This window comes from Cetorhinus maximus, chromosome 21 (assembly GCF_964194155.1).
Source record: "Cetorhinus maximus chromosome 21, sCetMax3.hap1.1, whole genome shotgun sequence".
Taxonomy (NCBI): domain Eukaryota; kingdom Metazoa; phylum Chordata; class Chondrichthyes; order Lamniformes; family Cetorhinidae; genus Cetorhinus; species Cetorhinus maximus.
The window spans coordinates 62471471-62487617 of NC_135899.1; the positions used below are offsets into that span (position 1 = coordinate 62471471).

General features: G+C 41.0%; 1 protein-coding gene across 1 annotated transcript in view; it reads left to right on the top strand.

The window, feature by feature from the left end:
* The window catches only part of LOC144695906 (disks large-associated protein 2-like), a 149737-nt gene extending 133870 nt beyond the window's left edge, over positions 1-15867 (top strand). Inside the window, exons 8-10 of the mRNA XM_078566991.1 lie at positions 531-622; positions 5025-5177; positions 13797-15867. Coding sequence (XP_078423117.1) covers positions 531-622; positions 5025-5177; positions 13797-14015 — 464 coding nt within the window. The 3' untranslated portion in view covers positions 14016-15867. The remainder of the gene's footprint in view (positions 1-530; positions 623-5024; positions 5178-13796) is intronic.
* The last annotated feature ends 280 nt before the right edge of the window (positions 15868-16147 follow it).

A 16147-nucleotide genomic window follows, 5' to 3' on the forward strand; every position in this document is an offset into this window, starting at 1 on the left:
CTTTTAAAGTTAAATAACCAATTCCCTTTTGAAAGTTGCTATTTGAATCAGCTTCCACCACCCTCTCAAGCAGCGCAATCCAGATTGTACCAAGCTATTGCATAAATCACATTGAATAGATACTGCTAATGTCTCATAAAAAAACGACATCTATCATCTTCTGGATCATGTGGAGCGATCAGAATACTGACAAAGTTTATCCCCTTTAAATCTTTTTTACTATCCTTTGACTTATTTTCTCTCCTCTCGGTCTCCTGACATTTTGCAGGGCTGTACAACTGGTGGGATGAGCATGTGAGATGATGCCTTTCTGCCTATATTACTGCACTGGGCAATTTGCCTCCTAATAGTAGCTTAAGAGTGCTTTTGGCAGAGTCCTGGGAACAGACTGCTTGACCTCTCCCCTCATTTAGAGATTGACTCGTGTTCAGGAAGAGATCAGAAGATCTTCAGTTACTTATAGTTAACAACTCTCTGTCCTGGTGCAATGATTGTACCCAGAATCTAATGCACTATCTCTTTTGTTTTAGTACTGGAGAAGATTCGCAGCGCAGTGGGTAGTGCCCAGCTTCTAATGTCACAGAAGTTCCAGCAGTTTTATCGACTGTGCCAGCAGAATATGGTAAATCACAGTGGGCGTGCGTGTTTGTTTAGGGCAATTGGGATTGTCTCTCCCGGGGTTTTGCTGCAACAGCTATTCACATGTGCCATACTGCTTGCCTCATCTTTAAAGAGTGAGTCTCTCCAATACTTTTAAAACTGAGTTCCAAGGAATTATCATTAATCACAATCTGTGCTTCTGTTTATTTTTTTTCAAAGAGCATACTTTAATTTGCAATGTTTCTGAGGATGCTGCCATCAGCCATGATCACATTGAATGGTGGAACAAGCTTAAGGGGCTAAATGGCCTACTCCTTTTCCTATGTTCCATCAGGGGATTTTCTTTCAAGGAGTTACTGACTTCAACAGGATGAGGATATCTTCATATTAGAAGAGCGATTTACCTGGGATATGCAAGATTCAAGTGTGCGTGTGCGTGTGAATGAAGTGAGTTGCTTCACACATTTTACATCTCAGTAACTCCTCCAAGCCAAGTTCCCTAAAAGGATTCTCAGCACTCATCATTTAACAAAATGTTCCACCCACGGGAATAAAGGATGCTAAAATTAATGATAGTTCTTTTCAGTGTTTTAATAAATGGTACTAATGATGAGACTCCCTCTTTAAGGTTCTGCATTTTTTGCTTAATTGTGACAAGTGTGACGCTTTGCTGCCTCTTCTTGCACAGACATCTCAATTATCAAAAGTGCTGAGTGCACACAGAAATAAATTCAACATTTCTATATTCCTTGTGCTTATTTTTTCCCATTATACTGCAATATGGTAGACAACCAGGAAAGCTGGACCAGCTCACCATCTCGTTAATTAAGTATGTGAACCAGTATTGGGGAATGATGACAACTGTATAGAACAGGGAGGAACTCATTTACTGGTAATATGGGAGAAAATGTCACTCTTGTACTTGGGCTTCTAGAACTGAAGGCGATATTGCATTGGTCAGCATCTGAAAGAGAAAGACAGCTTAATATTTCTGTATGGGACAGGCACCATAATCCTGATCCAGGGTCCTGTCATGTTAATCTAGTTTGTTCTTTCAGATGCTGACCAATGCAATACCGCCTTCAATGCAAGTATAACATTCCTTAAATATGGAGACCAAAACTGCATACAGTATTCCAGATGTGGTCTCACCAAAGCTTTGCACAATTGTAGCAACATTTTTTTTTTATTCTTGTACTCCAAGCCCCTTGTAGAATTGTAGAACCTGGCTAACTGACCTGTACTTCCCTGTTTTCTCTCTCTCTCCTTTCTTGAAAAGCGGTGTTACATTTGCCAACTTCCAACCTGATGGGACTGTTCCTGAACCTAAGGAATTTTAGAAAATCGTAGCAAGTCTATCCATTATCTCTGATGCTATTTATTTTAGCCCCAACATGCCATTTGTCTTCTTAATTGTTTGCTGTACCTGCATGCTAACTTTCTGTATTCCTTGTACAAGCACATCCAGGTCTCTTTAAACACCAACAGTTATAAGTTTCAGACCTTTTTGAGAAATATTCTGCTTCTCTATTCTTACGACCAAAGTGAATAACTTCACATTTCCCCACATTATATTCCATCTGCCACCTTGTTGCCCACTCACTTAACCTGTCTATATCTCTTTGCAGCCTCTCTGTGTCCTCCCCATAGCTTACCTGCCCATCTAACTTTGTATCATCAGAAAATGTAGATACATTACTCTTTGTCTCTTCATCTAAGTCATCAATATAGATTGTAAATAGCTCAGGCTCCAGCACTGATCCTGTAGCAGTACACTCGTCACAGCCTGTCAAATTGAAAATGCCCCTTTTATGTCTACTCTTTGCGTCCTGTCAATTAACCAATCCTTTATCCATGCTAATTTATTACTCCCAACTCCATGAACCTCTCTCTTGCCTATTATCCTTTTGTGTGGCATCTTATTGAATGCCTTTTAGAAATCCATGTACACTACATCTACTGGTTCCCCTTTATCTACCCTACTAATTACGTGCATAAAAAAATTGAATAAATTTGTCAAACAAGATTTTGCTTTTGTAAAACCATGTTGACTTGTTCAAATCATGCTATGCTTTTCTAGGTGCATTGTTAAGATTTCCTTAACAATAGATTCCAGCATTTTCCCAACAAGAGATGTTAGGCTAGCTGGCCTGTACTTCCCTGTTTTCTCTCTCCCTCCTTTCTTGAAAAGCTGTGTTACATTTGCCAACTTCCAATCTGATAGGATTGTTCATGAATCTAAGGAATTTTAGAATATCATAGCTAGTGTACCCATTATCTCTGAAGCTATTTATTTTAGAACCCTATGGTGGAGGCCATCAGGTTCCAGGGAGTTGTCATAATTTAGTCCCTTAAGTTTCTACAGTTCTTTTTCTCTGTAGATAATAATTACCTTAATTTCCTTACTCTTTCTAGCCCTTAGGTTATCCTCTATTTCTTGTATGCAAATTGTGTCTTTTACTGTGAAGACAGACACAAAATATTTGTTCAATGTCTGTCATTTCCTCATTCCCCATGATAATTCCTTCTGTTTACTTTAGCTACTCTCTCCCTTTTTTATATATTTTTAAAAGCTCTTACAATCTATTTTTATATTTCTGGCTAGTTTACTCACATTACCTATTTTTCCCTTTTTTATTAACTTTTTGGTAGCCCTTTGCTGGTTTCTAAAACACTCCCAATTCCCAGTCTTGCTACTGTTCTTTGCAACACATCTAAGCTCCTTCTTAAACCCAGTACTATACTTAGTTTACTGAGTGAGTCCCGGATGGATCTTTCTTGCTGCACTTTTGTTTTTCAATGGAATTTATTTTTGTTGAATAGTTTGAATTGTTCCTTTAAATGTTTCCTACTGTTTATTGACCACCATACCTTTTCACCTGTTTACCCACTCAACCTTAGCCAGCTCTTCCCTCGTAACTATGAAATTAGCTTTGTTTAAGTTTCATATTCTTGCTTTTGATTGGAATATATCGCTTTCAAACTTACCATGAAAATCAAAGGTATTATGATCACTATTTCCCAGTGGATCTTTTACTACAATATTACTAATTAACCCTGTTCTCATTACACAATACTAGATCTAAGATAGCTTTATCCCTAATTGGTTCCACAACATATAGTTCCAGGAAAATGTCATGAGAATTTTCTTCAAGCTCATCTTCTAGACCATCCTCGTCAATTTGATTGTTCCAGTTTATATGAAGATTAAATTACCCCACAATTATTACATTGCCTTTGTTACAAGCTCCAATCAATTCTTGTTTAATGCTCTGTCCAATGGTATAATGACTGTAAGGGGGCCTATAAACTATTCCCACCAGTGTTTTCTGACTCTTGATATTCCTATTACTAGTCCTATATAGGTGGCTCCGTGGGAAAAAAAATCCTTTGGTAAATCCCTTGGGAAAAAATGCCAGCAATTTACAGTAGCCTTTTCACTGATTCTTTCTCAGTTATGTCCAGGCTGGGGGTAGGGACAGAAGAGTGAAAATGAGAAAATCTCTTAAGATTTGCCTGTATTCTCATCATATATTATTCTTTGACACCGATCCTAAAAAACAGTGATGCAGTATGGAACTTTGAAAATATTTGGGAGGAAGCTATTTCCAGGTCCAGTCCCAGCTCACTGTCACTGGCCTAATTTTACGGGAGACCGATAAGCAGGCCACCCCAGCTCTTGCCCGGTGTCTTTTTTCAGAATTTGCTCATTCCCTCAATACCTGCCTCCAAGGACCGGGGGGCAAAATCAGCGCATTCTGTGCATAGGCACCTGAATACAGGTGTAACGCATAAGTAAAAACAAGGGGGAAACTATGTATCAGCTGATTATTTTAACTAGAAACTCCTGGGCTCATTCCGATCACTAACTAACTGCAGGGAGAGCAGTAAGACTGTCGGAATTGGTTTCAATGGCTTCAGGCAAGGGGAAGGAAGAATGAGACAAGAGATAATGATACCTGCTGGAAGGAGTGTGGGTGTTGAGGAGGATCAGTGAGAGGGTAATTTTCAATTTTGATGAGAAAACTGAGGAGGCAGTGAATTGGCAGTTTATGCACCCTTTCTATTGACTTCCCCCATTGAAGTTGAAAATTATCCCCATGATGTTGAAAGAGACAAGAGCCCTACTTAGACTCACAGCCTTGGCTCGAACATGAAGAACGGTTACTTGAATATAGTATTTGAGGTTCACCAGTGTCTCTAATAAGTGCATGAATTGTTGCATTCAGGACAGGAAGGGTAGCATGTATTAAAAAATGTCATCTCCTCATTTCCCTTCCCCAACCTCGCACAAAAAAAATTATTGGGGATCCGCCAGCATCAGAAATGTAAATTTTCATTATTGGGACACTTTCCTTCGTGGCTGCACTTATTCACAAATTTTGATTGTAATTTCTTTCTTGTTGCTTATTTTGTGCTCTCAGGACCCGAATGCTTTTCCTTTGCCTACCTCCCAGGATCTTGCCGGATTCTGGGATCTCTTGCAGCTGTCGGTTGAGGATGTGACTTTGAAGTTTGATGAGCTTTTGCAGATGAAGGCCAATAACTGGAAATTGCTAGATGCTTCAGATAGAAAGGTAGGTCCACACATGCCCATCATATGTCACAACTGTGCTGTTGTTGGTTTTGTTCTTTGTTTACTGAATCTTAAAGTACTCATGGATATACTTTTGAGGAATTCTATCACCGCAGTAATAAAAATAGGATCCAACATGTATTTTCTTATGAAATTATAAGATTGCAAGGCGGATTTTGGTTGAAGTCTGCATTTTCTCTTTTTTCCCAACGGAGTGAGAGAACATTGCATAGAGAGAAAAATGAAATGGAACATATATTTCTTGCGAGATGTTTCCTTTAATGACTGCAATCCAATATTTAACAGTGAAAAGCTATAAAGGGCAATATCTCCACAGTTACAATATTATAAAAGGAGAAATGTGTTTTAAAATGGTTATAAATGGAAAATGTCACAGACACCAACAATATTTAACTTACATATCCATTTAGAATGATGCGGCACATCAGGAAGACCAATAATAGCTGTAATGCTCCTTCCCTGCAGGAAAATATCTCACAATTGCTTTACATTAAATATGACAAAGACAGTCGGCAACCCAACAGGGGAAGAGAAAATGGACAGGGTTAGAATGGGGGAATCAAAGTCACAGTTGAAGAGAAGGATTTTGAGGAAGCTTTTGAAAGTCAGGATGGCATGGCAAATTACAAGGGAAAATCCAGAGAGGGCAAATGTTTAGCTGTTCAATGAGCACTGGCTATTGTTAGAACTGAGCGAATAAGAGACACAAAGTAGCTCAATGATAGAGATAATAAGGTTGCTTGCAGAAATATAAGGCAGGAAGAGATCATCTACATAGGATAAAGCAAAGTTATGATGGGATTTAGAAGTGAGTACAATAAATTTGAATCCAACTCACTGAACTGTATTGTGCAGTTGGGGCTTGCAGAGGACGGTGATGATGAAATGGTGGATGAGGACATACTCCATTTAATGCCAATTTTTAGTTCTGTGATGACCTTCTCTCTCCCCTGATGAAGACACCTTTCCTGCATTCACCATACATTGACTGTATCAATACTGTGCCGACAAGGGCCAGGAAATTGGTTCTGTGCCAGAAATGGGTACAAGGTAGGCACGTATCTGGAACATGTGCCAGAAGGTGACAGCCTGAGGTTCACTGCTAATTGGGCCTTGGGCTTTGTTTCCATAAAACTGGTGAGCTGCAGGCACCTGATGCTGGCAGTGGCCTGCAGTGTTGTTGTGTAAGCAGCAGACAGATTCCTGCTCCTCCTTGGGGCGCACATAAACAGGACACAGAAAGCCCAAAAAACTGAACAGGCCAGGGGCAGCTGGATGCTCCAGCCAGTTTCTTCTGAATCTGAGAGTGGAATACTAAAACAAGCTAGAACCTAGCATAGCATCTATAAAGAGCTGACACCTGTTTCCAGGATGTCCTAGACACTCAGAAGTTTGAAATCAGGCAAGAAATAGTACCTCCTGCAATACATCGCCATGAATCCTCATTTTCTGCCCACAGAACGGGTGTGACGGGGGCTAATTTTCTCATCAAGGCTTATCCATCAAGTCAAATAAGAATGGCAGACATTTTAAAAACAAGACCAAAGTCATTAGACCCAACAGGCCTGACCACCTTCCACTGCACCTTCATTGCCAAACCTTTGAACTTTTATATGTCCAAAATTGAGCACATTTGCTGTGCTGCTTCTGCCTCCTCTGATGCTTCCTACTATCACTCAGAACCCTCACCCTTGCTCACTTATCACTCAGACACTCTTACTCCACTGTCTCTCTTCTATCAACTACCACCCAGACCAGTCAGCCTGACGTTGGTAGTGGGGAAAATTTTAGAGTCCATTATAAAAGATTTAATAGCTGAGCACGTGGAAAACAGTGGCAGAATTGGACAGAGTCAGCATGGATTTATGAAAGGGAAATCATGCTTGACAAGTCTACTGGAATTTTTCGAGGATATAACTAGTAGAGTTGACGAGGGGGAGCCAGTGGATGTGGTTTATTTGGACTTTCAGAAAGCTTTCGACAAAGTCCCACATAAGAGATTAGCGTGTAAAGTTAAAGTGCATGGGATTGAGGGATAGTGTATTGAGATGGATAGAAAACTGCTTGGCAGACAGGAAACAAAGATTAGGAATAAACAGGTCTTTTTCAGAATGGCAGGCAGTGACTAGCGGGGTACCGCAGGGATCGGTGCTGGGACCCCAATTATTCACAATATATATTAATGATTTAGATGAGGGAATTAAATGTAATATCTCCAAGTTTGCAAATGACACAAAGCTGGGTGGGAGGGTGAGCTGTGAGGAGAATGCAGAGATGCTTCAGTGTGATTTGGACAAGCTGAGCGAGTGGGCAAATGCATGGCAGATGCAGTATACTGTGGATAAATGTGAGGTTATCCACTTAGGTAGCAAAAACAGGAAAGCAGATTATTATCTGAATGGCTATAAATTGAGAGAGAGGAATGTGCAATGAGACCTGGGTGTCCTTGTACACCAGTCGCTGAAGGTAAGCATGCAGGTGCAGCAGGCGGTAAAGAAGGCAAATGGTATGTTTGCCTTCATAGCCAGAGGATTCGAGTACAGGAACAGGGATGTCTTGCTGCAATTTTACAGGGCCTTGGTGAGACCACACCTGGAATATTGTGTGCAGTTTTGGTCTCCTTATCAGAGGAAGGATGTACTTGCTATAGAGGGAGTGCAGTGAAGGTTTACCTGACTGATTCCTGGGATGGCGGGACTGACATATGAGGAGAGATTGAGTCGGTTAGGATTATATTCGCTGGAGTTCAGAAGAATGAGGGAGGATCTCATAGAAGCCTATAAAATTCTAACAGGACTAGACAGGGTAGATGCAGGAAGGATGTTCCCGATGGTGGGGGAGTCCAGAACCAGGGGTCACAGTCTGAGGATATGGGGTGGACCATTTAGGACTGAGATGAGGAGAAATTTCTTCACCCAGAGAGTGGTAAGCCTGTGGAATTCATTACCACAGAAAGTAGTTGAAGCCAAAACATTGTATGTTTTCAAGAAGAAGTTAGATGTAGCTCTTGCGGCAAAAGGGATCAAAGGATATGGGGTGAAAGCGGGAGCAGGCTATTGAGTTGGATGATCAGCCATGATCATGATGAATGATGGAGCAGGCTCGAAGGGCCGAATGGCCTACTCCTGCTCCTAGTTTCTATGTTACTCCTGCCATCACCTGCCATGCACTACCATTACTAAATGTATCTCTTGCCTGAAACCAATTAATTGCACCCTTGACCCCATCCCTCCCAGCTCCTTACCATCCAATTTCCATTTCTCAGTCCCACAATAACAAAGAGAATCAACCCGTTCCTTTCCTCAGCTCAGTCTTTATACATTTCATAAGTATTGCCATTGCTCCCCTATGCACAATTCTAACTTCCATCCAATGTCAAGCCTCCCTTTTCTTTATAAAGTTACATAATATGTTAACTCACACTCGCATCTCTCTCCACTTCCCATTGCAAACCTTCCAGTTAGTTTCTCCCCAGCCCACAGCACTGATAGCACATTGTCAAAGTCCCCAATGACATTGTCATCTCTCCTTATCCTCCTGCATCTCTCCACTGCCTTTGTCACTGTCACCTATTCCATTCTCCTCAAGCAGTCACCTGCACTGTGGCCTGTATTATTGATACTACATCATAGAAGTCACTTGAAATTTATGTACATTTAGTGTATCTCAATTTTTTCCTTGGCTTGCCCCTCTCATTATTTACATTCTAGCCCTGGTACTGTTACCCAGAAGCATGTTGTCATCTTTGAACAGTATGCTGATGACATCTGCCTCTACATTTCCACCTCCTCCATTAATCCCATGACTGTCGCTATTGTCACCAACTATCTGACATCAAGACCTGGATGGGCCAGAACGTTCTTCAGTTTAAGTTTGACAACACTGAAGCCAATTCTCCTGGGTTCCTGCAAACATTTAACTGCTTCCAGCCTCAACCCCATCCCCCTTTCATGTTGCCTCCAGGGTTTAATTCAGAGGCACATGATCTTGATGCATTGTTCAAATTCTACCCCCCACATCCAGTGTATCCAACACTACCTTGTTTCCCTTCCACTGCCTCTGTCCAGCCTGTCCCCCATTCAGCTGCTGAAACCCGAATGCCTGCTTTTATTTTCCAATGCTTTCATTGTTGGCCACCTTGCTTCCAACATATTGGGCAAGATTTTCATCCTCGAGGCAGGTAATGGGAATCAGGAAAATTCCCAGCCCAACTCAGGGGAACATGTCCACGAGGACAGGACTTTCATTGTGGGGCACAGATAAAGGCTGCAGTCGGGCCAGCTGACCTGGGAAAAAGCTCAGAGGCAGCCACAGGGATTGCTGGATGCAGAGGCGGGTTGTTTAACAGGCCCTCCTCAGTGCTGTTGGATGTCATCCCAATTATAATAAAAACAGAAATGCCATCCAACCCACAACCACCCTCACCCCCTTTACACTCCCCATGCCCCATCCATGCCTCCACATGCCCCCCACTCACCCCCTATAGCCCTCATGCCCCACATGCCAAGGTATGCCCCTCACCCACCCCTGATGGCCCCTCATGCTTCCCATGCCAAGCTATGGCACTCGTATGCCCAATCACTCACTATACACTGTAAAGAAGCAATGACAATAGGATGTATAAAAATGCTTTAAAAATCATTCATTGATAACTTTCCACTTATTTTTAAAAAAAACACTCAGTTTACTACAGGCCAATAAAAGTGTCAATCATGCAGACCCTTTAAAGTTTCAATAGCAGAAACTGCCAGCACTTGAAACCTCTTTGTCATGTGCAAATAAACATTGTGAAGTTGACAGCATAGATCAGAGGGGCAGAGCTGTCAATCAAGCAATGTTTTCCCTGGGAATCAGGTCTTTTAATAGGCTAATGTATTCCTAGGCTTTCAGCCAAGCCTCATTATGTATTCTTGGCTAAGTTCCCAGATATCCATTAGAGCACTAAACCACCTGAGCCTCAGCCCCAGTTTCGGCTGATGATAGGTTAAAGGTGATTGGCACTTTTATTGGTCTGTAATAAAAAGGAGTTCTTTTTTAAGAAAGTGGAAAGCTTTTAGTGAATGATTTTCTACTCTTAATGTCACCATTAGCACCTCCTTTAGCCAGTATCACCACCATCAACACCCCTTCGACCTTTTGTTTATGACATCTTTTGCAATCTCTCCTTTGCCTCCACCTATCACTGGCCTTCTATCCAGCTTCATCTGTCCCACCCCCCTTATGCAGTATATATTTCACCACTTTTCTATTTCTCTTTAGTTCTGAAGAAGAGTCTTTGGACTTGAAACGTTAATTCTTCCTCTCCACAGATGCTGTCAGACCTGCTGAGTTTTTACAGCAATTTTTGTTTTTGTTTGGGTCACCCATTTAAGATGGGGATGAGGAGAATTTTTTTTTTCTCAGCAGATAGTGAGTCTGTGGGACTCTCTGCCCAGAGAGTGGTAGAGGCAGTTTCACTGAATATTTTTAAAGTTGAGGTAGATAGATTCTTGACTTACAAGGGAGTCAAATGTTACTGGGAGTAGGCAGGATAGTAGTGTTGAGGCCACACTCTGATTAGTCATGACTTTATTGAATGGCACAGCAGGCTCAAGAGGCCAAATGGCCTACTCCTGCTCTGAATTTGGATTTTTAAAAAATCTTTCATGGGACATGGGTGTCGATGGCTAGGCTAGCATTTATATTGCCATCCCTAATTGCCCTTGAGAAGGTGGTGATGATTGAACTGCTTCAATCCATGTGGTGTAGGTACACCCACAGTGCTGTTAAGGAGGGAGTTCCAGGATTTTGACCAAGTGACAGTGAAGGAAAAGCAATATATTTCCAAGTCAGGTTGGTGAGTGGCTCGGAGGGGAACTTGCAGTTGGTGGTGTTCCCATGCATCTGCTGCCCTTGTCCTTCTAGGTGGTGGAAGTCGTGGGTTTGGAAGTTGCTGTCGAAGGAGTCTTGGTGAGTTGCTGCAGTGCATCTTGTAGATGGTGTTCCTATACGTATGTTCGTACAACAAGGATAGGAGTTGATGACACTGGCACAGGGAGACACAACACAAAGTGAAGGAGTCAGAGCGCCAGCCAAGGAAGGGAGAAAAGGGGAAAAGGAACCAGCCTGCCAGAGAGATGCTTATGAGGCTAATGCTGGAGGGTACGGTTGATTTAGCTCATAACTCTACACATAATAACTTTATCAGTTCTAAGATTATACCAAGAAAAGGGAAGACCCAGAGAGTTTATTTTGCACTGTTACAAAACACTCAAGGTGAACAAAAGAAAGATTGGCAGAAAGCTAGGCACCACACTTAACAGTCAAGAGCTTCAGGCATTTTTACCAGCAGATCAATTGTGGATTATGATAACAAAAAGGTGAATGATTTTGCTGTATTTGACTTCATACCAAAAGTATTTAATTGAATAATTGAAAGTGTTGCTGACAACTCAGGATTGTAATCATACAGGTCCATTGATAGAAATGACACGTGTACTAAAAGTGTGGTTAGAGGGGGAGAAATGATGAATTAATATTCAGAAATAATTTTCTGGAAGTGGTTCTAAGCAAATTGAGGATCAGGGCCTTTAGTCAAATCGCGGACCTAACCTAATTATTTACAATATTAGCCAACTAACTGGTGGGAAGCCAACAGTTCCACACTGACCAATTGATACATGATTCACAGAGCCAAAGATCAGCAGCACCCTGTGAACCTCTTACATAGCAGCCCATCCAAACAAGCATAGAGGGGCAATTTAAGGGGAATCAAATGTTCCTGGCTCATCGGGACACTTGATAATGGGGTTCCGACCGCATCTATCCCTTGATGAATTCAGTTATTTAAAACATTGGCCAATCCTTGGTAAATTAACAAGCCTGTGGCGGGGGGAGATAATTCCTGGATCTGCACCCAGGCACCGTGGAACCCCTGTATAAGTAAAAATCAGGTGGCTCAGAGGGTACTGTGATGAATGGTAGGAAAATCAGAGTAGTTCTTGTTACAAGGATGCACTCTCATCACCCAATTTCCTAAAGTGCAGATATCTACAACCATTGTGTCTTTGAACTTCATTGATTAATTGTTATTCAGTCCTTTGTTTAGTCTTCTCTCAATATCTTTTATGAACATGAATTAAGAGCATAGAAATTACCACACAAAACAAGACCAAGGTCCATCTAGTTTGCCTTCTACTATCCTATCAGTCAATAATGAAAATGTTGACTAATCATAGTAATTGGTTTACACTAGACTCAGACATGATGTGAGCAAAATGCCAAGGATGGAAAACTTTGGAAACCAAAAAGTCACCTGTTCCTTTCAAGCATGCTGCACTTTATCTATGTAATGCTTCACTCATGCATTTACTCAATGAATTCCAAGGCAGTAGTAAAGAAATTACATTGCTCATGAGCATAGATGGAAAAGGTTAGTTGTTTATCAAGCTGTGTAAGCCTAATCTTAACTTTTTATGGACTGATTCTATTTTGTTACATGCATTGTTACATGGATTACCATAGATCACAGCATATAAGTCAACCTGGAGTATAAGAAGACCCCATTATTAGGACCCAAAAATTATGTTTTTGCTCGGAGTCTAAGTCGACTCCCCTTATACCACGACATACAATATTCGCATTAGTGGTTGGCCTCAATTTTTCACCCCACAAATAGATGTTTTACTTACCAGTACCTTATAACTGGTGCAAGGGATCAAGTAGGTAATAACGAAGATGCACAGGAGTTTAAGACATTGCTCATACAGAGCAGGCCTCACGTGGCAAACAACAAAGGTGGCAACCAACCACACCCATGCCAGCGGTTCACTTTAACTCAGCATATAAGTCAACCCTAATTTTTGGAGGAACTTTTCAAGGCTTCAAATGCTGATTTATATGTCAACATCTATGCTAGTTTCTTGCTGGTTCTTCTGTATTGTCTTATCATAAATAAATCCCACTATTAGTTTTAGCCTGAATGCATTAATCTCATAATATGATATTTACTACCTTTTAGAGAAAATTGAAAAACATGGCAGACATCTCAAATAATCACTTTTCCATGGTTAAGGAATTATTGGTAATCTCAGGGCAGATTAACCCACATATATGATAACAATGGGCAGAAGGTTCAAACAAACATAAATTAAGCTTACCCATTATCATAGATAGCAAATGCACTGCTCAGTGTGAGTCTGCCATATACAGATTAATAAGACTGCAAGTTCAACCTCCAACTTCTGTTGATTTGGCTGATCTGGTTGGAAAGGGAAGGAGCCCTTCATTTGGGCGAAGCTAAAGATCATCCCAGTTTGTCACACTTCATCCTTATAAATAACATTGTTTGAAAGTGCACATGTCTGGATGTCTGTTGGGGACAGGGCTGATTTCAGTTGTGATGCTTGGCATGGTCAAATAGCATGTCTCAGTGCAATTGGATAAGGTGCCATAGGGCAACTGATGCACATACAATCTTGCCACGGCTTGAATTTATGTCTGCAGGAGAGGAAATTGGTTGGTAAAAAGTGAAAATGAATTAACTTTGAAGAGAGGAAATAAAGAAGTAAGCAGGAAATTGTACTTTGTTGATTCTTTTAAAAATGCTTTTTGTTGATAGGATGAAACGAAGATCCCCCCTCCTATACCAAAGAAACCGTCAAAGGGAAGGCTACCCGCGGCGCGGGAGAAGTCATTGGAACTTGCTGACAGACACAGGCAGGAAGCAAGAAAACGGCTCATGGCTGCTAAGCGAGCAGCTTCATATCGGCAAAACTCTGCCACAGAAAGTGCAGATAGCATCGAAATCTACATCCCCGAAGCCCAAACAAGGCTTTGACATTGCACAGTGCCACTTGGCAGGAGCCTTGTCTTTAATTTCAACTTTACTTCTTGTGTACAAGGGATGACAAAGCCAGGCTATGGGCATAATTTGAATCCTGCTGTCTGGTGGTCTCAGCACTAGCAAGCGTTAACATTCCTCTTGTGTTCCTTTATGTTGTCACGGTGGACCAATTATATTTTCTTCAGTTTTTAAATGAAGCTGCAGTCTAATATATTTTGTGCACAAGTTCTTTATAATGCATCCAAGTGAAAGAACAATATGAAGAGAGTTCTGGTCAGATCCAAGAAGCATGCTGCTGTAAGCATCCCGCAGTCATTTGAACTTATTTTTTAACCTTGTTTCATTAGGAAACTGCAGTTCACCAGGACAAAATGCCAGACCTACAAGTCAGTGAAAGTTTTATCATTCAATTTCGCTGGAATTATCTTTCCATTCTGGTACTTACCAGTGGTGTATTCTTAATGTGATACATTTTACTGAGGCATTGTGACTGTAGCTAAATTTGTCACTGGTCTTAGAAAATAGATTTTTAAAAAAATTAAGATTTACATACAAAACTGTGAGCGTTCCAAAAATCTGACTCTGCAAAGGAAATGGTCTGGAAAGTGCTGAGTTCAGTTAGAATTTCAAATTATTCTACTACCCAGCAATTCCTTGTTGTCTATTACAATGAACCTTTCTTACTGGGGATTGGGTGGCACTAACAATTGGAAAACTATCCCTTTACTTTGGGGACCTGGATCTGAACGCAGCCCAGCTGAACAGGATGAAACACTCCCCTCAACATCCCCCTCCTGTCTATCTGTACAAAACAACGTGGTATTAGCGACGTAAACACACAAGCAGAACTAAAAAAAGTGCCATTTGTAAAAGGCATTTCCTCTGTCTCTCTCTAAACCGGCTGCAAGAAGCCGACATGAAATGAGTTTTAAAAGACTCAACTGAGTTCTCAGTAAGCATGAGTCCACAGCACAAAACTTTGCCCGTACCTTGGCACTCACAGCTGCTGAATTAGCAGTCCAAGCTGGTGTGAATAGGAAAATATTGCAGTTGTGCATGTGGGGATGCCCATCAGAGGTCACAATTAAAGCAAGTTGTTAGGAGGATGTAGAGGAAGGTTTGCACTCCATCTTCCTGTTGGTGTATTTAACCTGGGATTGAATGATACTGACAGTGGGTGGGAACAAAGAGGGAACATATTCCTTTCTGCATCATTGACATTAGCTCACCTTGAGCACAAAAATCAATGATATATTAATTAATGTCAATTTTAATAAAATGTCACCTCCAAACTTGGTGAAACCTGGCGGATACTGGATTAAAGATGAAGAAATAATGGTTGGAACAGTACTAAAATGGGGAATAGGAAGCATACCAAAAGATATGGTGAAAAGGATTGAGGGCAAGAGCTCAAAACAGGAGAGAAGGGATCGAAGGTTTAAGCCAATAGGTCCAGACTGCTGATGTTCGATGTATTCATGGGGACTGATGGTAGGCCTATTTGCACATATAGAGATTGTGAAAAGGTTTAAGTTGTGCTTGCATGTTAAGGTAATTCTGACTTGCTGGGATGTATTAACCGAGAAAAATGTGTAATATGCAGTAGGTTATGTAATGGCAAAACTAATGGGAAATTCGATGGGAATGAATGCACAGTATTTGTGAATTCTACAATAGCAAGTGGTATTATGATATTATACAGCATGGTAAAAGCAGGTTCCACTAATCCATTGTAAATTCCAGTTCTGTAAGGCAAATCATGAAAGGGGTGGCAGCAGAGGGATTACAGAGGTCCTTATCACTGAGACTGCTACAATTTTGAGTAGATAATATTCCTACTTGGTGGTTATCACTGGGACAAAGATTCTTATTGATGAAACTGATTTATATTAAAGTCTTTCAGAGAACAGTGCAATTCTTGTCTGTATTGGAGGCCTTCAGCTGATTTTTCTTCTTCTCCGACTTCTGTTTTTGTACATCTGAAGTCGGCACTGGCTTCTGTACTTGAAGATGCCAATGCAGAGTCTTCGAACATTTCTTACATGCATACACAGTACAGATATGCTTGAAGGACCTAATTGCAGGTTTGTTTTACAATATACCAGGGTAAGAGCCATAATGTCCTT